The sequence below is a fragment of the Hyperolius riggenbachi genome, chromosome 6 (genome assembly GCF_040937935.1).
Source record: "Hyperolius riggenbachi isolate aHypRig1 chromosome 6, aHypRig1.pri, whole genome shotgun sequence".
In the NCBI taxonomy this organism is placed as follows: Eukaryota; Metazoa; Chordata; class Amphibia; order Anura; family Hyperoliidae; genus Hyperolius; species Hyperolius riggenbachi.
In genome coordinates, this window is record NC_090651.1 from 379,857,012 (window position 1) to 379,884,869 (window position 27,858).

Here is a 27,858-nt window from a genome sequence, read left to right on the forward strand (position 1 = left end):
CTGAATTTGAACCCCAGTCACCCAGTGCCCAGCTGTACCAGGTTTGAGGCATCTGCTATTAACAGTATAAGAATGGTTGCAGTTTAAATATTCCCTTTGACAATCAAAAGTTGAATTTTGATTGGCTGTTGTAGGCTCTACCCACTTCCCAAAATCTTAATCACATTCACTCAATGACCAACTGTGCAAAGTTTGACAACCCTGCCATTAACAGTGTAAGAATGGCTGCAGTTTATATTTTCCCAGTAAAATGTGTTTTTGGCTCCACCCACTTTGTGTAACCTTGACACACAGTCACTCAATGACCAATTTTGTGAGCTTTCAGGTTCCTGGCATCAAAATTGTGTGAATGGAAGCAGTTTATCCAGCAAAGAAATCTGATTGGCTGTTTGTGGCCCCGCCCCTTTAGTGAATTTGGACCCCAGTCACCTAATGACTGACTGCAGCAAGTCTGAAGCCTCTGCCATAAACAGTGTAAGAATGGCAGCAGTTTAAATATTCCCCTTTAAACGCAATAGGTGAATTTTGATTGGCTGTTGTAGGCTCCACCCACTTTCCAAAATCTTAATCTTATTCACCCAGTGGCGAAGTGTGGCAAGTTTGAGAACCCTGCGATTAACAGTGTAAGAATGGCTGCATTTTTTCCCATTTAAAAGGAATGGCTGAATTTTGATTGGCTGTTTTATGCTCCACCCGCTTTTCCTGGATTTGTAACCTCGGTCACCAAGTGACCAACTGTGTCAAGTGTGGGGACTCTGGCTTGATTACTGTGAGAATGGCAGCCTTTTACATTTTTTCCATTGACTTGAATGGGTGGAATCTGATTTGCTGTTTGTAGCTCCGCCCAGGTGGGCAGGGGGGCCGCGAGACCCCCAGAACCTATCATCCCAGGTAGTAAGGAACCTGTATACCAAGTTTCGTTCAAATCGGTCAAGGGGTTTTCGAGTGATCGCGGCACATACACACACACACACATACACACACACACACACACACACACATACATCCGATTTTATATATATAGATTGTATTTATAAAGCGCCAATATATTACACCACACTGCACAATAGATAAGAAGGGGTGACATGACATAATGGTGGGACAAACAAGGAGAAGAGACAGCAAAACAAGTCAATAAATGCTTAATAAACAATAAACAGGACCATGCAAGGGGGTAGCAGTATCTGATGATATCATAGTTCAAGTCTGTTGGAGTCCAAGGGGTTCTGCTAAAAATGAGAGAGCATGATCCAGGTGGTAACCCTGAGGGAGGACTTACAATCTAGAGGGTGGTGTGGACATTAGGTGAGTTTGCTGACAGGATGCTCAGTAGGGCATTTAAAAACCTATTGCTGACCGCGTCACGCCGATGGGCGTGGCCACGATGGCAGCCCTAGGACCGCCTAATGCCGATCGACGTAAAGTCCTGGGGCTTGCTTTTGCAGGAGATCACGCATCTCCTGCTTGGTAGGCGGAGCTCCGCTTCACCTTCAGTCTCCCAGCGGCGATCGCCGCTCGGAGACTGTTAGACGGCAAAACTGCCATCTAATTACCCCGTACAGCGCTGCAAACTAAGGCATCCATAGGCTGGGAAGTGATCGGCTGTCATAGGCTGAAGCCTATGACAGCCGATCGCGCTGATTGGCTGGTTGGGGGAGGGAGGGAGAGGGATTAAAAAATAAATAATTACACACATGTAATAAAAAATAAATAAAAATATTTGTTACAAAATAAACAAACATCTGGGGGGCGATCAGACCCCACCAACAGGGCTTTCTGAGAAAAGGGGTCGGTGGGGGTTTGAGGGTTGGGGCAATCACTTGTGTGCTGTGTTGTGCGGCCCTGCAGCTTAGCCTTAAAGCTGCAGTGGCCTTTTTTTTTTTTACAAAAAATGGCCTCAAGAAATTAAGAATCAAAGTAGGAGGATAGGCAAGCTAGGGGGGAAGCGTCAAATTCTTGCAGGGGGGCCCGGGGACTTCTAGTTACGATCCTGCCTATTGGGCTAATCAAAGTGCAGGGATCACGTCAAAAACAGCTACAGGACGCGAAGGGGCTCAGGGCGGGAGTAAAGGATCTGCCACTAAACAAGGGAGAGCGTGTAAGACAGAAGCGCGCACTACACAGTCCGTAGCATGCGCTGAGGATTTTTGCTCCCGCTGCTCAAACGAAGACCAATGAACCTTCTCAGGCTCTCTTTAAACTGCAAGGTTCCTGGGAAATTAAATAATAAAGCTGTGTGAGAACCAGTGAGGTGTTGGGAAACGTTGGCAGGGTCCCCCCGACGCTAATTATGCCTGGGGTAGGGCCGCCATCAGAACTTTCTGGGCCCCATACTGGGAAAGCTGCTGCCCCCCTTACTCCCCTGTGCCCCCACACGTCAAATTGCCATCTGATAGGAAGCTTGTAGTAGCAGGTAGATAGTGATAGGTGTATTGTAGTGCAGCAGGCCTCCTCCACCTGCCATAATAGACTGACAAGGGGGTGGAGCCACATGCAGGGGCTGGTCCCCAGCATGACAGGGTGGAGCCACAATGCATTGTAGTCCTCCCCTCTGCATTGCAGCGTGTCCTCCAGTCACTCGACAGGAGAAGAGGGGACATACAGCAGCCGACATCAACAATGTTTCACTACACAGCTCATCTGGCTGAAAGAAGCCACAGCGTTGGAGTGATCGACTGCTGAGGCCCATGTGGAACTGCCACTGTTTGGGCCCCCGAACTGTCTTAGGGCCCCATACAGCAGTAACTCCTTTACTGCCCTGAAGGTCGGCCCTACCTAGGGGCCCCCTTATGCCAAGAACTGGCCCTGGATTTATCCTGCTAAACCTCGAATTCTGGGAAATTTGGAGTTCGCCTGTTCCGATCTTCCCTAATTACATCCTAAACAGCATTAAGAATGTTAGGTTTACAGTGAAAATAACATTATAATCTATTCTGGACTTGCCTTCTCCTTGGCTTCTGGAGATCAGATTTCACAGTTTCGTTGACAGACAGGACCAGTTCATCTCAGGCTGCGAGCAGCTATAATTAGATCTCTGAGATGGGCTATCTGGGCTGGTGTCATTCTATTACACTTAATCAGATAGAAAACAGGAAAGCTCAGCTAACGACCAGCCATCTGGGTTTGTGTGACAGCGGGGACCTCCTGATAACAGAGTCTGCTATCATGTGCATTCTTATATTGATGTAATGACTCATACATGCCCTGAACCTAAAACAATCTTTGCAGATGGCCTTGTTTATAAGTCCTATACTAACTAACTATATAACACTTAGCCCACGGCCACATTTACCATAAGGCATTGTAGGCCTGTGCCTACAGGCGCCTTATGTAGGAGAGATGGCTCCCCTACTCAAGTGTCACCCTATCTATTGGGGGCTACTTATCACTGATTGCTGCTGCCCTATAACGTCCCCTAAACACAACGTCCTGGTGTGTAAGTAGCCGGAAAATACGACTGATGTGCAAGGTAATGTCCATGTTTTCTTATGGCTCAGGCAACATGACTGAAGCTGTTTTCGGGATCATCACCATTTTGAAAATGGAGGTTGGAGAATTCGATCAATCACGCTGCGTACACATTATAAATTGCTCAGCGCTATAGCAAGCGCTGAGCAATTTATTGAGATTTTTTTAATTGCTTTTCAAAGTGCTTTCGCTATGTGATTCTTTTTTCCACTTCCTGATGTCAGGCAGGAAATGAACTCTTTCACCCGGAAATGAATAAATACAATGTATTTATTCATGACAGCGATGGGGAAATCGCTATAAAAAGCACTTTCTCAAGAGCTTTGTCATTTCCCTATACCTTCCATTGAGGAAAATCGCTCAGAAAATGGTCCAGGCAGCGCTTTGGTAAGTGGATCACAATTGAACCTCTCATATGTGAACACTCTCATAGGGAGTCATTGCACAAGAGCTTTCAGGGTGATTTCTGAAATCGCCAGCGCTTAAAAAAACCCCCGCAAACGCTCATAGGGCTTGATTCACTAAGCCGTGATATCTCAAATATCACACCTTATCAAAAGATATCACACCTTATCAAAGGTATCACACCTATTCAAAGTTAGCACACCTTATCAGAGTAGCACAGCAAGCGCTACGACCTTATGCCTGCTAATTGTCAATGGCACTTGTCCTGCCCTGAGCCCCTGCGGCTTCGTATCGCTCGCTATGCTACTCTGATAAGGCGCGATAACTGTGATAAGATGTGATATCTTTGATAAGGTGTGATATCTTTTCAAAAAGGTGTGATCCAGGGGCGTAGCAATAGGGGGTGCAGCGGTAGCGACCGCATCGGGGCCCTTGGGTCAGAGGGGCCCCGAAGGGCCCTCCCTCAACTACAGTATTAGTTCTCTATTGGTCCTGTGCTGGTAATAATCACTTCTATAGATACTTTGAATAGTGGTAATCATTAACAAGCTGTCCCCCATCCCCTTCTTGCACCTCTGACACTGTAGTAGCCATTGGCAGGTTTTGGTGTGCCGAATCAATTGCTATGTATAGAGTGCCTGGGGGGGGGGGGCCCCATTGTAAAACTCGCATCGGGGCCCACAGCTCCTTAGCTACGCCACTGGTGTGATCTTTGATAAGCTGTGATATCTTTGATAAGGTGTGAGGAAGAGATTGATGAGCAGACTTTGTGGGAGGTAAGTATGACGTGTGTATGTTTATTTTGACTTTCATCTCAGGTTTACTTTCACCTTCTCCCGACCGCCGCACGGCGATTGGCGAGTGGTGCTCTGAGGATCGCCTTATGGCGTCATCCCGCTCCTTGACAGATTAGCAGGGAATGAGCGCCTGCTCGAGTGTGCGTTCCCTGCTTTACACACAGCAGGGTTCTGTCATCAGCCTGCCAGCCGCAATTCAAGCGGGCAAGCTGTAGCTAACAAATAAATACCAACTAAATATGTGTAATAATTATGTGGACAGCGCTGTACAGGGGACAGCCCTGTCACTTAACTGTCCCTGCCTCCTAACAGCTCACAATCTAATCCCATACATAGCTGATGCCTATGTATGTCTAGTGTAGTCGTGTATCGCAGTCTATGGCCAATTTTAGGGGGGGGGGGGGGGAATAAAAGGAAAGAGCTTTTTTTTTTCATTGATTTTTTTTTTTTATTAGTATAAAAAAAAAATATAGCAGCAGCAATCAGGGACCAACAAAAGACTGTTCTACTAAAATTCATTTGGGTGCTAAGTTGTGTGACCGGGCAATAAACTGTTAAAGCTTTGAAATGCTGAATTGTAAAAATTTGCCTGGTCACTAGGGGGTGGGGGGTATAAACCTCCGGTCCTCAAGAGGTTAAAGAGGAACTTTAGCGAAAAGAGGAAAAAAAGAAATCAATACATTGCAAAGTGAGAAGATCAAGAAATGATTGATATTCACCATGTCATTTGTTCATGGTGTTTGATCCACAATCCGCCTACAGGTCATCATCTTCACTGCTGGCAGACATGAAAAAACTAGACAGCACCAACTGCCATTACCCATAACTACACCCACTAACTTATTGTGACAGACCAAAATGTTGTTTTTTTATAGCTCTACATATGCAAAGAGGGAGATACTGGTTCCTTGAGAGCTGGAAAGAGCCATTATTTCCCACAATGCAGCAAGGCTCACAGACAGGAAACTGTCAGGACCTAGGTCCTGACATCACACTGTGGGAGGGGCTTCGCCACAACATCAGCCATACTGAGCCCCCTGATGATCCGTTTGAGAAAGGGTAAAGATTTCTAATTTCTCAGCTACTGATTGGGATGAAGTGCAATCCTTGGTTACAGTTCCTCTTTAAGTTTTGGGCTGAGGATGACCTTGCCCAGCCCTGGTTTATCCCGCTATGTTATTTCAGAAACCTGGGAAGTGTGACCAGTTTCCTAATGCGATGTACAATGCTCTGAGTTACATCACTCAAAACAAATGTGTTTACTGTGACCAATTAGGAGTCCACAAGGCTCTGCTGGGATAACTCAGCGTTTTGGATCGTTTGTTAAGAATGATGACTTGACAAGACTTAAAGAGAGTCTGAAGCGAGAATAAATCTCGCTTCAGACCTCATAGTTAGCAGGGGCATGTGTGCCCCTGCTAAACCGCCGCTATCCCGCGGCTAAACGGGGGTCCCTTCACCCCCAAATCCCCTCGGTGCAGCGGGGGAGCGCTTCCTGGTTGGGGCAGGGCTAACCGACGCAGCCCTGCCCCACGCGCGTCTGTCAGCGCGTATCTCCGCCTCTCCCCCACCCCTCTCAGTCTTCCTTCGCTGAGAGGGGCGGGGGAGAGGCGGCGATGCGCGTCTGATAGACGCGACTGGAGGCAGGGCTGCAGCCGTTAGCCCTGCCTCCAGGAAGAAGAAGATTTACGACCAACTTGCGACCAAGTCTTGCGGGGGTGGGTTTGGGGGTGAAGGGACCCCCGTTTAGCGGTGGGATAGCGGTGTTTTTAGCGGTGTTTAGCGTGCCCCTGCTAACTATGAGCTCTGAAGCGAGATTTGTTCTCGCTTCAGAGTCTCTTTAACAGGGAGAACAGCTGATTGGAGAGACCACAAGACGCTTGGCCAGTGCTGCTCCTAAAGTATTGTGCGGCAGGCAGAGACCCTGACTCAGCACAGTAACACAAGTTTGTTTTGGAGAGGCTTAAAGAGAAGCAGAGACGACAGAAAAAAGATGTTATACATACCTGGGGCTTCCTCCAGCCCCATCAGCCTGGATCGCTCCCACGCCGCCGTCCTCCGCTGCCTCTATCCGCCGGTACCGGGTCCCGTCATTTCGGCCAGTCGAGCCAGTCGACGCAAGCGCAGTGCGCTCCCTCCATACTGAGCAGGCGCATGCGTAAAGATATGGAGGGAGTCCCTCCGTGCAATTGGTCGCGTCCGCCGGAAGTGACGGGACCCGGTACCGGCGATAGAGGCAGCGGAGGAAGGCGGCGTGGGAGCGATCCATGCGGATGGGGCTGGAGGAAGCCCCAGGTATGTTTAACATCTTTTTTCATTTTTTAAAGACCGGTCATCTCTGGTTCACTTTAAAGAGACACTGAAGCGAAAAAAAAAATGATATGATGAATTGGTTGTGTAGCACGGATAATTAGTAGAACATTAGAAGCAAAGAAAATATTCTCTAATGTGTATTTTCAGTTATTAAGTTTTTATTTTTATTTTTTTTTATTTTATAACATTGCATCATTCTCTAATATTTGCAGTTTACACACTACTCAGCATTCTAAATGATTTTACAGAGCAGGTTAGTGAACTTTTGAACTGTCCTCTGCAGGAAAAAAAACAATACAGTGACTGACACTTGAGATAATTAGCTTCAGAAGACAGAGCTCTCTGTGACTTTGAAAGTGGCGGAGCTCAATGGCTCTTTTGCATAGATAACAACTGGAGTTTATTAACTCTTCCTGTACTGGAAACAATATAAGACTAATGTCTCTGCTCCTAATGTTTTATTTCTTAGCTGTACTACACATACAAATCATTATATCATATTTTTTTCCCTTTAGTGTCTCTTTAAAAGACAACTGTAATGAGAGGGATTTGGAGGCTGCTATATTTATTTCCTTTTATATAATACCAGTTGCCTGTTTAGCTTGCTGATCCTCTGCCTCTAAGGGCCCGTTTCCACTATCGCGAATCCGCATGCGTTGCCCGCATGCGGATTCGCACAGTCAGTACAAGTGGATGGGACTGTTTCCACTTGTGCGTTTCCCCGCACGTTTTTCTGTGCAGAAAAAATCTGCAGGGTAGGGCCCTCAGAATTCGCCTGCGTGTGGAATGCAGGCGAATCGCACACAATGTATTTAATAGGGAAATCGCATGCGTTTTCCCCATGCGTTTTTTGCCGCGATTTCGCATGCGATTTCGCATAGGTATTAATGTTAATTTACACAGGCAGTGACATGGTTAAATTCGCATACAGCCTTACCTATGCGAAATCGCATGCGAAATCGCGGCAAAAAACGCATGCGGAATCGCTGGTTTCCACTAGTGCGGTGCGAATCACTGGGATTCCACCGCTGACGAAAGCGGATGCGATTCCGCGTGCATTTTTTCCGCGATTTCGCATGCAATTTCGCATAGACACGGTGTATGCGAATTTAACCATGTCACTGCCTGGTTCAATTTACATTAGTTTTCATGCGAATTAGCACGCGAAATCGCGGCAAAAAACGCATGTGCGTTTTCCCTATCAAATACATAGCCTGCGAATCGCCTGCATTCCTCACGCAGGCGAATTCTGCAGGCCCTACCGTGCAGAAAAATCCTGCACAGAAAAACGCACCAAAAAACTGACAAGTGGAAACAGTCCCCTCCACTTGTATTGGCTGTGTGAATCCGCATGCAGACAACGCATGCGGATTCGCTCTAGTGGAAACGGGCCCTAATACTTCCAGCCACAGGCCCTGAACAAGCATGCAGCAGATCAGATGTTTCTAATAAGATTAGCTGCATGCTTGTTTCAGGTGTGTGATTCGGACACTACTGCAGACAAATAGACCAGCAGGGCTGCCAGGCAACTGGTATTGTTTAAAAGGAAATAAAGATGTTAGCCTCCATATATTTCTTGCTTCAGGTTTCGTTTAAAGGACACCTTAACTCAGAGGGATATGGAGGCTGCCATATTTATTTCCTTTTAAACAAGGAATGCCCTATAAACTATATGTAAGGGGCACAATTATGCAATGAGTAAAAGTTTCTTTCGGATCCACTTTAACCTCCCTGGCATTATGATTATTTCTGGATTTTAGGGTTGAAAAGCGGTGCAATTTCTTTGCAGGCTTTAAGACCCTAAAACAAGCAAAATATCATACCGCAGGGAGATGTGCAGCAGCCCTGCACATTACTCACCTCGCCTGGATCCAGTGCTGCAATTCTCCCTCCATCCTCCGTGCGGCGCTGTAACCCTGTAGTGAGATTGCCGGCAGTCGTCATGACTACACATGGCGATCTCACCAGGGGGATGCAGAGCCTCCGTGGACAGGAAGGAGAATGGCTGCCGGTGTTGTGTCTGATCAGAATCAGAATCATTTTATTTCGCCAAGTACAACGGGGGTTGTACCCGGAATTATTTTTTGGCACATACAGGGTCGGTGATGGTACAGTAAAAACACAAGCAGTAATGTACATTACATTAGTAGTGAGTACACAGTGCATGGAACATAATACTTAGTTACATAGTTACATAGTGGAAGGTCCCGAGGAGGCATCCAGTGCTATGTGAGTGGAGCGCTACCTTCTCTGCAGCGCACAACAGCTCCGCAGCTATTTGGATGCCCCCCAGGATTCCGGGAAAAGAAGCATAGAGAGATAGAGAATAGAAACTTACAGGTGGACCCAGGCGAAGGACTGGAGGGGGTAATCCGCTGCCGTATGTGGCACTCAAACGCTTCTGCAGCGATACTTGAATCAGATGCACCCCCCTCCAACCCTGGGGAAGAGAGAGAGATGTGAGAGAAGATGCAAGAGAAAAGGAAGGAAGATAAGATGAGAGAAAAAGTGAGGACAGAGCAGCGAGAGAGGAGGAGAGGAGAGAGATAGTCCCTGGGCATTGCCGCAGCCGGCTAGTGGCCTGGTCAAATATCCCATTGGCTGTCAGATGCAGCTGATGTACAGCAATGGGGCTGCAGGCACAGTGGTGGTGGAGTGCAGGACATCAGGTACCCTGTTGCCCCTGTGGTGGAGAGGCTCTGGCAGCAGTGGAGGAGAGCATGGGTCCAATGGCTGCTGGGGCAGTGTGATGCCGGTGTCCCCGATGATTGCTTGAGTCAGTGGTTGGTGGCTGAAGGGGCAGCATGGCCAGTGACCCGGAGCAGGAGCTGCCGTGCCCGGAGCAGTGACTCGGCTCCCATGTGCATTGGAGGGCTGGGAGCAGCAGCGTGATACTAGCTCTGGCTCCTCTCTGGGTCTCCATGACTGAGGCTCCACGTGGCTTGGTCGGCTGTGTGCACTGTGGGAGTCTCCGTGTGGCTGTAGCCGGCTGGGAGCGGCTGCAGAGAAGCTGCGTGGGTTGTCTCCTGGGGCTCCATGCTGCTGTGATCGGTGGCTCCTGCAGCAGCTGTAGCTCCAATCCATGTGTCATCCTCATCAGCGGCTCAGCATCAGCTGATCGTGGTGGCCGGAACAGCCGAGAGCGGCGTCATCTGTGCAGGCCATGTTCTGTGGACCATACGGCCTGCACCACGTGGACGCTCTCCCTTGACCCTGTGGTCTCTGAAGCCTCTGTCGTGGTTGAAGGGGCTGGCTCGGGGCAGCGACGACGGTGGCAGCGCACGAGCACCCGAACAGCTGATCGGCTGTGTGAAGCTGGGCACACCCGACCAGCAGGGAGGCCGGTGGCCTGCACGGCAACGTCCTCTGTAGCTGGAACGTGTGGAGGACGGGAGCCTCTCCGCTGGGAGCCATCCATGCCATGATGGGGTCGGCGCAGGTGGTGTCGCTGATGATCCGGGGGCAGCGGCGGCAGATCAGCAGAGTTCCGCAACTGCCTCTCCATGCCTGCACACTGTGCGAACAGCTGATCCTCTCGCCGGCCCCGATCAGCTGATCCTCTCGCGGGCCGTCGTCTGCTGCAGTCTGCGGCTGATGCAGAGCCAGACCGGCAGTGCTCATGTCCTCCGCCTCCTATCTCAGCAAGAGGTAGAAACACAGAGGTGAGTGGAGGAGAGATAGCCCTTAAAAAAGCAAAAAAGGCCGGAACCCTGTGGCCGAGGCGTCCGAGTCCGGCGCCATCTTGATCGTCCCGTCGATCGTCGATCTCGTCGATTGCGCTGCCTGTTAATTTGCGCTGCCCCGCATGCGCAGGAGGAGACTGTGCGGCCACAGTTCCTATTTCATTATGCTGCTGGTGGTAAAATACTAAATATTTCCGCTTCCACACCTCCTACACTCCTCAAATTGTCAGGGTAGGGAGAGGATCCCCAGAACGACCTCTATGCCAAATTGCAGCCCCCGAGACCCGCTGGTTCCCGAGATAGGTTTCTCTAATCTATCTCCTGAACCAGCGGGTCTCGGGGGCTGCAATTTGGCATAGAGGTCGTTCGGGGGATCCTCTCCCTACCCTGACAATTTGAGGAGTGTAGGATGTGAGGAAGCGGAGATATTTACTATTTTACCACCAGCAGCATAATTAACTTCATACTGAGCATGCGTGCTACTCAGTGTGGGAGGAGCTTCCGGGCAGCGCAATCAGACATTACACCGGCATCTAGATCCCAGGAGAAGTGAATTAAAATGTGCACTGTGCTCTGCACAAGGCTCCCTGCAGCTACCATGAGTCATGCTCAGGGTTACCGCTCCTAGCTGCTTTTTTCCACCTCGAGCCTGACTCATGGATACTGCCAGGGAGGTGAATGGGATGTATGTAGATGTAATTTTACTATTTGGCCACTAGATGTCCTCCCACTTTATTCCTAGTGTGTACTATTTACTACATATGTGCGTTACAGGAAGTAACAAGTGTATGTTTTACTTTCACTTTAGTTAATGACCACCGGCATCTCATTCATGCCTGTGATCGTTGCTCTCAGGCACTTCGATCGGTGAATGGAAACAGTGTTCCCATTAAAGAGACTCTGTAACAACATTTTCAGCCTTATATCTTCTATCCTATAAGTTCCTATACCTGTTCTAATGTGGTCTGTCTTACTGCAGCCTTTCCTAGTTGCACAGTGGCTGTATTATCTCTGTTATATAATCTAATCTTCTTTCCTCTGACGGCTTTGTCAGGCTCAGGCTCTCAGGCAAGAATGTGCTGCTCTGTCTGTTATAGGCAGAAGCTATACACACCCTCTCCACGCCCCCTACAGGGTCTGTATGAGTCACAGGCTGAGCTCCTCTCAGCCTATCACATGCCATGTCTTTTGTTTGTAAACACTGCCTAAAACTGGCAATTACAAGCCAGGATTGCAGCAGGGAGTGGCAGAAACTGCACAGAGGGGCCCAGGAGAACATAATGAATAGAATGGTATGCTTTTTACTGTAAGAATTTTAGAGTACAGATTCTCTTTAAAGGGACACTTAAGCCAGAAATAAAAAAATCAGTTTTACTTTCCTGGGGCTTCTACCAGCTCCCTGCAGCAGTCCTGTGACCTCGCAGTCACTCACAGAGCCTCCGGTCCCCCGCCACCAGCTAGTTTCGTTTTTGCTGACGGGCCTGGCCATGCGTATTTTTCTTCATGTTCCCGTCCTCAATAGCGTCTTGCGCCTGTGCAGGATGCTATTGAGGACGGGAACATAAAGAAGGGTATGCGTGGCCAGGCCTGCGCAGGTGCAGAAAGCCCACCGACTCCATGTCAGGGCCTGTCAGCAAAAACAAAACTAGCTGGCGCCTGGCGGCGGGGGACCGGAGGCTCCGTGAGTGACTGCGAGGGCACATGGTGGCTGCAGGGGGCTGGTAGAAGCCCCAGGCAAGTAAAACTGATTTTTTTTATTACTGGTGTAAGTGTCCCTTTAAGCTATCTGTCTACTATAGGGCAGTGACAAGAATGTGTGCGGGCGATAAAATGCATTTCGCATAAAATGATTCTTAGCAAAACGAACCACCCAAAGAAAGCCTAATTAGTGGCAAAAAACCCAAGATACAGATCATTTTGTTGTTATAAGTAGTGATAAAGTTATTGACAAATGAAAGGAAGGAGCGCTAAAAGGTGAAAATCGATCTGGTCCATAAGAAGGAAACCCTACACGTTTTTTTTCCACACACTCAGACACGGAAAAAAAAAAACATTTACATTAGCCAGCTAACCACAACAAGGTGATCCTACTGATCTTGGCTCTGGGGGCAAATGTTGGGCCACTAGATCCCCCCGAAGGTTGCCTCCACCAGGGACAATAATAATTATTCTAACAGTTGTATAGCCCTTTTCTCCTGTGCACTGAGATTTCTGTCCTATTTATTTATTTATTTATCTTTTTTTCTTTTCCACAACAAAATATACTTCAGGCTGGGTCCCCATATGACATAGCGTGAAAGGTAGCATTTTTTGGAATGTGCTTTGAGGATTTTGTGTGCGTTTTTACTGCGTTTTTTGTGCGTTTTATACTGTTTTATGCAAATCACTAGGAAGACAGCAGGAAGCGAAAACGCATCACTAAACAATTTTTTAAAGCAAAAGCGCTTATAAAAAACGCATACCATTACGTTACCATTGACATTCATTATGTGCGTTTTAGCAGCGATCCTGCATATTATGCAACAGAACCAGCGTTTTGTGAAACGCTTACTGTAAAACACATATGAAACACATAGGCGTTTTATCATTAGTGGCGAGAACGCTGAGTTTTAGGCTACGCTAGCGTTTCTGCGATGTGTGCGCCCGACCTCACAGATGTGTTTCTCAGGCTTAGAACCCGCTACAAATCGCTATCGCTAATCGCAATGGCTAGTGATTTGTATGAGTGTTTTGTAAGCGATTTCATGAGCGTTTTGGGGAGCGATTTTAAAAAGTGTAAGCTTTTTGCCAGTGATTGTGTAGCGATTAGCGTTTTTAATTCCGATTGGTCCTTTCAATTAATTGTAATTTTTTTACAGTGTGCAGTAACTTCAAAACGCTAGCAACATCGCTCTGTGTAGGTTTTGATGAGCGATTACGCCAGCGTTTATATACTTTACATTGTAGAAACGCTAAACGCTAAAAACGCTGCATGTCCTGTGTTTTGCAATTTAGTAATCGCAATTGCTCCAGTGGAATTTGACCCATCCATTAACATTAGCTGAGCGTTTAGGGAAATCGCTAGCAGTTTGAATCGCTCCCTAAACACTCAGAAAATCGCTCCAGTGGGTTCCAGCCCTAAGGGTCCTTTTCCACTAGCAGTCGCTAGCAGTCGCGCTAAACGCTAGCGATTGCGATTCAGCAAAGTTCCAAATTTTTCCGGCGATTGCGATCGTGATTTTGCTATGCAATGCACTGCATAGCAAAACCGCGGCAAAAATCGCTCCGCGGCGTGATCGCGCTTAACCACTTAAGGACCAGCCTATGCTGGTCCGATCTGTGCTGCGTGGGCTCTCCAGCCCACCACACAGATCGCTTTGAAGCCAGGGCGACCAGACTTCCCCCCCCCCTTTTTTCCCTACTAGGGGGATGTCCTGCGGGGGGGTCTGATCGCCGCCGGCCATCTGCGTTTTGCGGGGGGGGGGGGGGCTCCTCAAAGCCCCCCTCCGCAGCCATTTCCGCCCTCTGCCTCCTTACCTCCCTCCCTCCCTCTCTCCGTAATGCGCAGGACGGAGTTCCGTCCTGCGCATTGAAGGATATGCTTCCGCCTATCAGATGCCGGCGATCCCCGGCCAATCAGAGGCCGGGGATCGCCGATCTAACTCACGTCGCTGCTGCGCAGCAGCGCCGTATGATGCAAACAGCGGGGATTTCTTCCCTGCGTGTTTACATTTTGCCGGCTCTCCGGGTGTTCACGGAGACACCCTCCGTGAACTGACATGGAAAGGCCGCTCGGTAACCCACTTAAGACCTGCTGACGCCTATGGGCGTTAGCTGGTCGTTAAGTGGTTAAGTAAAAAACGAATCGCGGTAGTGGAAATAATCTACCGCGATTCCTATGTTATTAGGCAAACTGTAGCGATTTAAAAATCACTAGCGATTTGCGATTTTGCGATTCAGCATCGCAATCGCCGCTAGTGGAAAAGGGCCCTAGTGTGATTGAGGCCACAGCCTTGTGCTAGCAGTTGACTTCTGTGGGTGGTGAAGATGTTTTAACAAGAACTTTAGCGTGGTGGAGGAAATGGCTGGTATAGAGAGACACATTTTTAGATGTTGGAATGTTACTGTGCAATCAGCGTCAGGGAATCGGAGGTCCTGCCTCTCACAGAAAGACTTCACAAGAAGAATGACTTTTCTCTAAAGCAGTGCTATCCAACTGGTGGCCCGCGGGCCGCATCCGGCCCGCCAGGCCTCCTGCTGCGGCCCCCCTGCCGCCTGCTCCATGCTGTGGCTGCGCAACTTTTATTTATTTATTTTAAAAATAAAACCCCTTTCCCCCATGCTGCGGCTGCAGACTATAAATATTTGCAGCCTCCCCTCTCGTTGTCCCCCGTGCTGCCGCCTCAAACACACCTTAGATCGGCGGCGGCAGCAGAAGAAGATAGGAACCAGTCACACCAGCCCATGACAGCCGCACGGGGGACTTTACGTGCTGGACGTGACCGATGATGTCACGTCCTCCATTCAAATTCCCCGCCGGCTGCTATGCGCCGGTCTGACTGGCTCCGATCTCCTGCTCTCCGCTGCCGATCTGAGGTGAGTTACTGGCGGCAGCACGGGGGACAACGAGGGGGGAGGCTGCAAATATTTTCGCTCTGCGGGTAAGCTGGATGCATTTTGTGGGCACAGCTGTGGGCAATCTGGATGCATTTTGTGGGCACAGCTGCGGGTAATCTGGATGCATTTTGTGGGCACAGCTGTGGGCAAGCTGGATGCATTTTGTGGGCACAGCTGCGGGCAAGCTGGATGCATTTTGTGGGCACAGCTGCGGGCAATCTGGATGCATTTTGTGGGCACAGCTGCGGGTAATCTGGATGCATTTTGTGGGCACAGCTGTGGGCAAGCTGGATGCATTTTGTGGGCACAGCTGCAGGCAAGCTGGATGCATTTTGTGGGCACAGCTGTGGGCAATCTGGATGCATTTTGTGGGCACAGCTGTGGGCAAGCTGGATGCATTTTGTGGGCACAGCGGCGGGCAAGCTGGATGCATTTTGTGGGCACAGCTGCGGGCAAGCTGGATGCATTTTGTGGGCACAGCTGCGGGCAATCTGACTGCATTTTGTGGGCTAATCTGCGGGCAATCTGACTGCATTTTGTGGGTAAATCTGCAGCCAATCTGAATGTATTTTGTGGGTAAATCTGCAGCCAATCTGAACATATTTTGTGGGTAAATCTGCAGCCAATCTGAATGTATTTTGTGGGTAAATCTGCAGCCAATCTGAATGTATTTTGTGGGTAAATCTGCAGCCAATCTGAACATATTTTGTGGGTAAATCTGCTGCCAATTTGAATGTATTTTGTGGGTAAATCTGCTGCCAATCTGAATGTATTTTGTGGGTAAATCTGCAGCCAATCTGAACATATTTTGTGGGTAAATCTGCAGCCAATCTGAATGTATTTTGTGGGTAAATCTGCTGCCAATCTGAACATATTTTGTGGGTAAATCTGCAGCCAATTTGAATGTATTTTGTGGGTAAATCTGCTGCCAATCTGAATGTATTTTGTGGGTAAATCTGCAGCCAATCTGAACATATTTTGTGGGTAAATCTGCAGCCAATCTGAATGTATTTTGTGGGTAAATCTGCAGCCAATCTGAACATATTTTGTGGGTAAATCTGCAGCCAATCTGAATGTATTTTGTGGGTAAATCTGCAGCCAATCTGAATGTATTTTGTGGGTAAATCTGCAGCCAATCTTTGTGTATTTTGTGGGTAAATCTGCAGCCAATCTTTGTGTATTTTGTGGGTAAATCTGCAGCCAATCTTTGTGTATTTTGTGGATAAATCTGCAGCCAATCTTTGTGTATTTTGTGAGTAAATCTGCAGCCAATCTGTGTATTTTGTGGGTAAATCTGCAGCCAATCTGTGTATTTTGTGGGTAAATCTGCAGCCAATCTTTGTGTATTTTGTGGGTAAATCTGCAGCCAATCTGATTGCAGTTTGTGAGCAAATCTGCAGCCAATCTGAGTGCATTTTGTGGAGAATCTGCTGCCAATCTGGTTGTATTTTGTGGGGAATCTATCAGTCCAATAGCATTTTGTGGGGAAATCTGCTGCTAGTTTTTTTTTCCGGGGGAGGGGGGGGGGTGGTCGGGTGTTAGATTGTTTCGGTCTGCCGGCCCTCCACCATGTGGTCTGAAAAAAAACGGCCCTCCATGCCCGCGAAGTTGGACAGCACTGCTCTAAAGTAACCAGCATGCTGTGAGTTATAGCACACCGCAGTGTGACTGCCATGGTCCGGACTCGTTGATCCCCTGATCTTCAGCCTGGAATGTTCCGGCGAGCACAGAGCTTACAGAATGCTGGCGCTGCTGATGGCCTGGCAGTCTATAAGAGGTCTTCACTGTCCCCTCTATCTACGCCCACTTGTGTACAATGTTACAAAGAGTCTTAGGCCTCGTTCACATCTGCTGCGCTGAAAAACGTGTGAAAGCGCGTGGTAAAAAACGCATGCGCTTGTGCGCGCTTTAGTGTGCGTTTCTGTGCGTTGCGCTGCGCTTCTTTAAAGCACGTTTTGCTTACTGTAGCAGCAGCAGTTGTCAATAAAACTTTGTTTTTGTATGTAAATGTATTTTTTTCTCCAATTAGGGGTAAAAAACGCATGCGCTTCTATGCGCTTGTACGCGCTTCTATGCGCTAAAAAAGCGGACCCATTCACTTGCATTGATGTGCGCTTTCCAGCTCAGCGCACAGAAATGCATGCAACCCTACGTTTCTGTAACGCTGCTCAGCGCAGCGCATAGATGTGAACCAGCTACATTTAGTTACATGGGAAAGTAAATACCTTGCTGATCGCACAGGGCAGTGCGCTGTGGAAAGCGCACAGAAACGGCCCTGATGTGAACGAGGCCTAATTGTTTCCCCCATAACACTGCAGCAAATGGCCATTCACGTCCAAGCAGAGCTCATATGTTTTATTTTTTACTGTATTATAATTAGTATAAAACATTTTTTGAGGGAAGACATTTTTTTATTGCTTTAACCACTTCACCGCTGAGGGGTTTTCACATTTCAGCACTCCTCCCTTTCCTACACCAATAACTTTATCACTACTTATCACAACAAAATGATCTAGTATAAATTTAGTATATATTTTGGAAGAGATTCATTATATTATTTTTTTTAATACAAATTCTGTGGTGTGTGTAATTTAACCTAAATTTAACTTTCGGTTTACCAGGAAGTGTTTTTTTTACTGGCCAATCATGTACCTTGTTATGAATGGACATGTCCCCTGATTGGGGTCATGTCCATTCATTACAGGCACTGCGATTGGTTCGAGGAAGCCTTGCTTCCCTTCCCCAATTGGCGACCTGGAAATACCACCCCTCGTAGCGGCGGTCACGCGTGCATGTGTGCGCACCCCCTCACTTAAACAATGGATGAGAATACTCATCCAGTTAGCCTTGAGCGACACCTATCTGGTTGAGAGTGCTTGTCCAGATAGGCTTAAGTGGCTAAAAGACAATTTGAAAAAAATAATAAGGGAGAGAGGGGCACTAGATACAGTATATGTACTGTATATTAAAAATGTTTTTTCAAATTTTATTCTTATCCACTTTAGAATCACACTGATATGTTTCTTTGGGAAGTATACTCTCCAAAAAATACATTTATTTTCTATGTTTTTTTAAAAGCAAGATGACGATGAAAAGAACCCATTATTGTTTTAAAATAAAAAGTGCTACTGTTGAAAAAAACAAAAAACACATTTTATGTGGCTGTTTCTTCCATTTATCACAAAAGTGCTGATATCTGCTCAAATAATCACATTGTCCAGGAACTGGAAAGTAAATTCTCATCAGAAACAATCTGGCTAAATAAGTTTGCACTTACAAGGAATGTGACTTGGCAGTTGCTTAACGGACACAGGCAAAACAAGTTGTATATAATGAATAGAGGCGCCAAAAGTATAAGATTAGATTAAATGATCTTAAAAACCAACTTAAATGGCAAAATTGAAGGAGGAAGTGGTGGTCTTACCTCCCTCAAGCAGACACGACAACGACTGCGATTCAGACAGTCAAACACATTTATTAGGAACACCAAAAAGAAATGCAACGCGTTTCGCAGGTTCAACCCCGCTTCATCAGGCAATATAGGGAGGAGTATCAAACAATCTGCACAAGGATTCAAATTAAGAGAGCTTAATCTAATCTTATACTTTTGGCGCCTCTGTTCATTGTATACAATTTTGAGTCCACCCTTGGTGGAGGGTTGCTACCCTTTCTTCCTGTCTACAGAGAGCGACTTCTTAATCCTGAGTGGGGTCAGGACAATCTCCCCACCTGCCTTTACAGTGGTTGCCTGCTGGTGACCCTGACTTGTGAGTATCTAGCAATACAAACTTATTGCCACCTTGTCCAGTACGTATTACACTATTGGGGCTCTTGGTGTTCCCTGTTTTTACAGACAAAACAAGGAAGGACAGTACAGGTATTCCAAGTCAAGGACAGAGTATGAGTTAAAGTGGTAGCAAACAGGGTGAGAAGTGTTCATTTTCAGATTTATGCTGCAATACTTCCCAATCCTAGCAGCTGTGTAGTGTGTTTCCACATTCCACGTTCCAATTATATCGGCAAGGGGGCAGCGCAGCACTTTTTTTTAATTTTTTTTTTAAATCATGTAGCGAGCCCAGAGCTCGCTACATGATAGCCGCTGACAAGCGACATCCCCCTACCTACTCCGATCGCCTTCGGCGATCAGAGTAAGCAGGAAATCCCGTTCAGGACGGGATTTCCCGCTGGGCTTCCCTGGTCGCCATAGCGACGGGGCGGGATGACGTCATAGACGTCGGGACGTCAGAGGGAATCCCGATCCACCCCTCATTGCTGCCTGGCACTGATTGGCCAGGCTGCGCAAGGGGTCTGGAGGGGGGCGGCACGGCGGGTAGCGGCGAATCGGCGCCGAGCGGAAAATGCACGCAGCTTCTAGCAAAGTGCTAGCTGCGTGCAGTAAAAAAAAAATTTGAAAATCGGCCCAGCGGGGGGGGGGGGGGGGGGGGGGGGGGGGTTCGGGGCTGAGCTCCGGATAACCGGCAATCTCACTCCTGAAGGCATAAGCTGGAGGAAGGAGTGAGCAGGGTGGGAGATCAGAGGCAATCTTGGTCGCTCTCTTTCTGCACCTGCTAGCATAAAGATGTTGCAGGGAAGGTAAGCTACAGCCAATTATCCTTTCCGCCCTTTTCTAATGCTGAGCAGCAGCTGAACCAGACAGTCATAGATGATGCCATGATTGATTTGATGATCGCAGTGTAGAACTGCACCCTTTTTTTATGTGGTAGGCCAAACTTTTTTAGCTGCTGTAGGTGGTACGTCCTCTGTTGTGCTTTCTTGATGATGGTGACACTGTTATTTATTTATTTGTTGTACTTATATAGCGCCAACATATTACGCAGCGCTGTACATTAGTTTAGGTTACAGACAATATTTAGGGGTGACATACAGCAATATGACAATACAGGAATACAAGAAAGACCAGATTACACAGCACAGTATGAGTACAAGGTAATGCTTAGTCACTGGAGGGGAGCATGGAGATCACACAGCACAGTATAAGTACAAGGTAATGCTTATTCACTGGATGGAGCATGGAGATCACACAGCACAGTATGAATACAAGGTAATGCTTAGTCTGTCACTGGAGGGGAGCATGGAGATCACACAGCACAGTATGAGTACAAGGTAATGCTTAGTCACTGGATGGGAGCATGGAGATCACACAGCACAGCATGAGTACAAGGTAATGCTTAGTCACTGGATGGAGCATGGAGATCACACAGCACAGTATGAGTACAAGGTAATGCTTAGTCACTGGAGGGGAGCATGGAGATCACACCGCACAGTATGAGTACAAGGTAATGCTTAGTCACTGGATGGGAGCATGGAGATCACACAGCACAGTATGAGTACAAGGTAATGCTTAGTCACTGGATGGAGCATGGAGATCACACAGCACAGTATGAGTACAAGGTAATGCTTAGTCAGTCACTGGATGGAGCATGGAGATCACGCAGCACAGTATGTGTACAAGGTAATGCTTAGTCACTGGATGGAGCATGGAGATCACGCAGCACAGTATGTGTACAAGTTAATGCTTAGTCACTGGAAGGAGCATGGAGATCACACAGCACAGTATGAGTACAAGGTAATGCTTAGTCACTGGATGGGAGCATGGAGATCACACAGCACAGTATGAGTACCAGGTAATGCTTAGTCACTGGATGGAGCATGGATATCACACAGCACAGTATGAGTACAAGGTAATGCTTAGTCACTGGATGGAGCATGGAGATCACACAGCACAGTATGAGTACAAGGTAATGCTTAGTCAGTCACTGGATGGAACATGGAGATTACGCAGCACAGTATGTGTACAAGGTAATGCTTAGTCACTGGATGGAGCATGGAGATCACACAGCACAGTATGAGTACAAGGTAATGCTTAGTCAGTCACTGGATGGAGCATGGAGATCACACAGCACAGTATGAGTACAAGGTAATGCTTAGTCACTGGATGGAGCATGGAGATCACACAGCACAGTATGAGTACAAGGTAATGCTTAGTCACTGGAGGGGAGCATGGAGATCACACAGCACAGTATGAGTACAAGGTAATGCTTAGTCACTGGATGGAGCATGGAGATCACACAGCACAGTATGAGTACAAGGCAATGCTTAGTCACTGGAGGGGAGCATGGAGAGCACACAGCACAGTATGAGTACAAGGTAATGCTTAGTCACTGGATGGAGCATGGAGATCACACAGCACAGTATGAGTACAAGGTAATGCTTAGTCACTGGAGGGGAGCATGGAGATCACACAGCACAGTATGAGTACAAGGCAATGCTTAGTCAGTCACTGGATGGAGTATGGAGATCACACAGCACAGCATGAGTACAGGGTAATGCTTAGTCACTGGATGGGAGCATGGAGATCACACAGCACAGTATGAGTACAGGGTAATGCTCAGTCACTGGATGGAGCATGGAGATCACACAGCACAGTATGAGTACCAGGTAATGCTTAGTCACTGGATGGAGCATGGAGATCACACAGCACAGTATGAGTACAAGGTAATGCTTAGTCACTGGATGGAGCATGGAGATCACACAGCACAGTATGAGTACAAGGTAATGCTTAGTCACTGGATGGAGCATGGAGATCACACAGCACAGTATGAGTACCAGGTAATGCTTAGTCACTGGATGGGGCATGGAGATCACACAGCACAGTATGAGTACAAGGTAATGCTTAGTCACTGGATGGGGCATGGAGATCACACAGCACAGTATGAGTACAAGGTAATGCTTAGTCACTGGATGGGAGCATGGAGATCACACAGCACAGTATGAGTACAAGGTAATGCTTAGTCACTGGATGGAGCATGGAGATCACACAGCACAGTATGAGTACCAGGTAATGCTTAGTCACTGGATGGGAGCATGGAGATCACACAGCACAGTATGAGTACAAGGTAATGTTTAGTCACTGGATGGAGCATGGAGATCACACAGCACAGTATGAGTACAAGGTAATGCTTAGTCACTGGAGGGGAGCATGGAGATCACGCAGCACAGTAGGAGTACAAGGTAATGCTTAGTCACTGGAGGGGAGCATGGAGATCACGCAGCACAGTAGGAGTACAAGGTAATGCTCAGTCACTGGAAGGGAGCATGGAGATCACACAGCACAGTATGAGTACAAGGTAATGCTTAGTCAGTCACTGGATGGAGCATGGAGATTAGACAAGATAGGCAGCACAGCGGCATAGTGGTTAGCACTCTCGCCTTGCAGCGCTGGGTCCCTGGGTAAAGTATCTGTTTGCTGCCCGCCGCTGCCCACGGACACTTATTTAAGCTGGAGGGGAGTGCAGAGGGGAGAGCCCCGAGGTGAGTGGGGGGGAACGCCCCCCCTCCCCGCTGACTGTGGCCACGGCTTTCCCCTCATGCTGCAACCCCTCCAGCCCCCCAAAACGGCCCCGAGTGGGCCCCCCCGCGGGAGCAGGCAGGGCTGCAGGCCCTATTGTTACGCCAGTGAGCCATGCTTATCCAGATACAAAAGCTTAGTAGCCACATGCTACCAGATAAGTGGGTAGTCCCGCAAAACGTGTTGCAATAGAGATTTTGTTTTGTATTTGTTTTGTAAACATGAACAATAAAGAGATTTTTTTTTTAAAGGATACCCGAACTGACATGTGACATGATGAGATAGACATGTGTATGTACAGTGCCTAGTACATTAATACCTAGGCTGTGTTCCTTTTTTTTCTTTCTCTGCCTGAAAGAGTTAAATATCAGGTATATAAGTGGCTGACTTAGTCCTGACTCAAACAGGAAGTGACTACAGTGTGGCCCTCACTGATAAGAAATTCCAACTATAAAGCACTTTCCTAGCAGAAAATGGCTTCTGAGAGCAGGAAAGAGATAAAAAGGGTCAATAGTTCATAGATTTTTAGCTCTGGCATATTTCAATGAATGTGTCATTGAGCAAAAAAAACAATAAAACAGTTAAAACTTAAAAAGTAGATTTAAACATAAAATAAAACTGTGGCATATCTTAAAAAGTCATTTTTAGGAGAAGGAAGATAGATACAATTGTTTATTTCATTAGTTTATTTGTGTCTCGGGTGTCCTTTAAGTCTAAACATCTAGTGGTGTCCTACTATCTGGAGGTAAGAACACAGCTAGCTCCCTTTTAAACTGTTTTTTATCTAATTTTATCCTACATTGGCACCTCTGTTATTCTTTGATGTGATACATTTCCTATGTGGTCGTTCATCCGTTTTCATCCTCTCTGGGTTTTCCACGCGCAATTTTGTGGTGGATGAAACTAACTTCCTGTATGGTTTTTTTTCGAACAGCCGACAGACTGACACCTGCTGGGCACTAACAGACCTCTAGAACAGTACGGGGAACCTGTACCAGCTGTTATACGTTACTGCTCCGGTTGGGTCTGTTGCAGTTGTAAATAAAGTCTAATATAACAATTGGCAGCACAGTGGTTATAAGTGAACCTTTAAAGAGGAACTGTCGCGAAAATCTTAAAATTTAAAACACATAAGAAGTACGTTTCTTCCTGAGTAAAATGAGCCATATATTACTTCTCTCTGATGTTGCTGTCACTTACAGTAGGTAGAAATCTGACAGGTTTTGGGCTAGTCCATCTCTCCATAGGGGATTCTCAGCATGGCCTTAATTCTTTCTGAAGACACTCCCTGAAAAAAATGTATACAAAGATGCTGGCCAGCCTCCATGCTCACCGTACACTTTTTTGGCAGTTGGATGGAGCAACTGCCATTCACTTAGAGCATTTTGAAAATAAAGAAATCCCTGTGAACCCCACATGAGAGATGGCTAGTCCAAAACCTGTCGGTTCTGTCAGATTTCTACTATGTACTGTAAGTGACAGCAACATAGGAAAAAAGTAATTTATGGCTCATTCTCCTCTGGAAGAAACATACTTCTTAGTTGTATACGTTTACATATATATTACATTTTAAGATTTTCGCGACAGAGGTCCTTTAAAGGACAACTGTAGCAAGAGGGCTATGGAGGCTGCCATATTTATTTCCTTTTTAAACCATGCTAGTTGCCTGGCAGCCCTGTTGATCTGTTTGGTTGCAGTAGTGTCTAAATAACATCAGAAACAAGCATGCAGCTAATCTTGTCAGATCTGACAATAATGTCAGAAACAGCTTATCTGGCAACTGGTATTGCAATATTGCAGCCTTCATATCCCTCTTGCTACAGTTGTCCTTTAAACAGATGCACTGCTACATTTCATCACTGACTTGGGGTTATTTGTGGTCACATTATACACTGACGGCACTTGACAATACTGGCTGTGGCTGGTCTGAAAAGAAGCAACCTATTTTTTTGTTTTTTTCTTCAAGCAATTTAATGACAGCATCTTAAAAGTCATCACTTAAAAGGATTGCTTGCGTCTGCTTAACGGCCAGCATTTAAGACCTGGAATTTTAAAATAAATACATCTGTTTATATTTTATTGCTTGAACATCGACTGCAGCTCAAGGGCAGTAAAGAACTGCTGAAAAATACAAAATTGCTAAGTTCCCAAGTCCTACAACTAGAACAAAGACAGCATTCTTTGATGGCAACACAAAAACAGAAATAAAACCATTTAAGGGAAAACGACAATAGTAAGAGAATCTAAAGCGACTTACTTGGCACTGACAGTGCAGAAAGGATGGCGGTGAGGTGGAGAAGAGATCGAGTCATGGTGGGTGTCTGCTGGAAGGATGAATTTAAGAACTGAGCTGATAATAATAATGATAGCTGCAGTTTCGTGTTGCTGGTTAGGTGGGGCTCTAGACAGAGGACCAGAGGGGGTGGGCTCTAAGGGGTAGACTTGAGATGGCGTAAACAAGGATGACACCACCTATGAAATAATGACAGAGATAACTCCATTTATTAAGGGGGTTTACACTCAAAATGTATTTCTTACCCTAGTGCAATAAACACAGTAAAAAATGAACATGAAACAATCTGCAGTAAGGCTGCTCTGGTGTCATTTCCTAGCATATTTACATCTCTCTGAAGCTAACTGATATCACTAGTGATGTAAAGGTAGCACAGCGCTCTACACCAGTGGTATTGGACTAACCTATAGGATGTCATCATTCTAAACAATATTATAACAATAAAACAGTAGCGTGGATTGAAATCACAATAGCTTGTGGACAGAAAGTCTTAATCGAAATGCAACACAGACATTTAATGTGCTCGAGTCTTACCAAATCCAGCAACAGACAGTCCACTCGGATGATCGAGTTAGAAAGAAAAAATTTGGCACCAGGCGCTGCTGGCAGGCTATGTAGGGGTTAATTGTGGATAGTCCAATGTGGCTCCGGATATATTAAAGCGGAATATAACCCTGCATTTCAATTTTGCTCTAAAATATTATTTACAGCATATTATATGCAAAAAGCATTTTTTTTACTAGACAAGCATTGGAAGGGTTAAACACAGAGGTTTAAAGTTCCGTGGAGAGATATGCAGATGTTCAGATTGCTACATTCTATTTAGTTGAATGTATCTATTGATAAATGTTACACACTCTTTGGCTGTCCTCCAAGCTCCTTCTCAGTCAGAGAGAGTGAGTCACATTCAACACTTAGATACATTTATGTAAACAAAATGTATCTATTTCAGCTTCGGATGCGTCTGCAGAAATCTCCAGGAACTTTAAAGCCCTGTGTAACCCTTCCAATGCTGGTCTAGTAAAAAAAAAATGCTGGTTGCATATAATATACTGTAAATAATGTTTAATGCTGGATACACACGGTGCGTTCGCGCACTCGATTTTCCCGTCGATTCCCGTCGATTTGGATTTCGATGGATCGTTAGGTCGATTCGGCATACTTTGCATGCGAATCGACCTAATGATCCATCGAAATCCAAATCGGACATGTTGGAAATAAACGAATCGACAGGAATCGAGCGGGAAATCGAGTGCGCGAACGCACCGTGTGTATCCAGCATTAGAGCAAAGTTATAATGCAGGGTTATATTTCCGCTTTAAAGTAATAGAACTTGTGCAGCAGTAAAACAGGGTCCGGGCACCAATGTACTGCGGAAATCCACGCTTTATTTCATCCCCACACAAGACAGATATAAGTGACTAGGGCTGGTCTTACAGCTGTTTCACAAGCAGACGCTTGCTTCCTCAGAGACAGTCCATTCACATGGCATATATCCGGCTAGGGATCAGGCAGTAGTGTAATACGCTCATCAGATTTAATGGCTGATTGATTACAAATCAGCAGGTCAGGCTCAAACACATATAGAATCCTCACCACGTCTTGTACTTTCTCCTAATCGTAGCTCAGAGATAGAAAAAAAAGAAGAAGAATACATAGCGTGATCTTGCTTCAAATAGCACAAGGATTCCTCCACCACCCGTTACACAATCGCTGGTTCACCACAATGCATTGCTTCCCCACTCCGCCTCCTTCCCAGTGTGAAAGTCCACTGCATACACGCTCACCAGATATTATGGCTGACCCTGCAAAGACCAGCTTCATACGTTTAAGGTCCCCCCCCCCCCATTCTCTGAGGGCCAGTGCACACCAAAAACCTCTAACAGATCTGCAAAACGCAAGAGGTTTTTAAAGCAGATTTTCAGAGCGATTCAGAGCGAAATAGTATGGTATGTAATGTGAAAATAATATTAAAAAATGATTGTTAGGTAGAATTAATAATAAAATGTAGCTGCATTGTATTGCTTGGTTTGTTTATTTTAATGAATAAATGGAAATGAATGAGTGGTTGCAAAATAAAGTGTGTTAAATTAAGCTTTCGGCAGCAATGTGGCGTTCATTGTTATTTGTTATGCTAAACAGAGAATGATGATAGCATAAAATATTGATAGATCTCTGCAGAGAACAGTTCAAAAGTTCACTGGCCTGCTCTGTTAAATTATTTAGAATGCTGAGTAGTGTGTAAACTGCAAATATTAGGGAATGATGCAATGTTATAAAAACACTATATAACTGAAAAATTGGATTAGTTTCATTGAGTCGAAAGCAAAATAAAAAAATAAAATAAAATTGTATCAAATTGAGGAGGCGCCAAAAGATTAAAAAGAGAATCAGATTTAAAATGTTAAAATTGTAGGTGGCAATGGTGGACTTGCTCACCTCACCAAAAAACACCAGCACTGGTTCAGTGTAATAAAATCATAAAATTTAATTACTACTCCTTATCAAAAGAACAAAAATTGCAACGCGTTTCACGGATCTCAAGTCCGCTTCATCAGGCAACAAAAGTCACACAGGCAGGAGCAACTAGGACACAAAAAAAAGGAGGAACAAGAAACACAGAGTAAATAATAAAAAAATAATAATAAAGAAATAGACAGTAATGGAAAACATAGTAAAAATAATAAAAGTAGAGCCCTGTATCATAATCCGCATACAGTTGGACTCATCAATGTATACCAATAATCAATATAAAAACACATTCCATTGTGGGATCCTTATTAGCATAAAGAAAGATAAACACATATATTCATGAATGCATATCTGTGTGTGGGGTTGTCCCTTTCACATATCTCCACATGTGGAGAGGATCTGTGTAGTGTAATAAAAACATATAAACATATAAACATATAACTTTCTCTCCTATAAAAACAT

At 46.1% G+C, this 27,858-nt stretch overlaps 1 protein-coding gene across 2 annotated transcripts in view; it reads right to left on the reverse strand.

Annotated features, from left to right (window-relative positions):
- LOC137521975 (phospholipase A2 inhibitor and Ly6/PLAUR domain-containing protein-like) overlaps positions 1–25,103 on the reverse strand; it is a 60,306-nt gene extending 35,203 nt beyond the window's left edge. Inside the window, exon 1 of one of the 2 annotated variants that reach the window (XM_068241956.1) lies at positions 24,889–25,103. In XM_068241956.1, coding sequence (XP_068098057.1) covers positions 24,889–24,943 — 55 coding nt within the window. In that variant the 5' untranslated portion in view covers positions 24,944–25,103. The remainder of the gene's footprint in view (positions 1–24,888) is intronic. The other variant, XM_068241955.1, reaches the window with a different exon arrangement.
- Between the last annotated feature and the right edge of the window lie 2,755 nt (positions 25,104–27,858).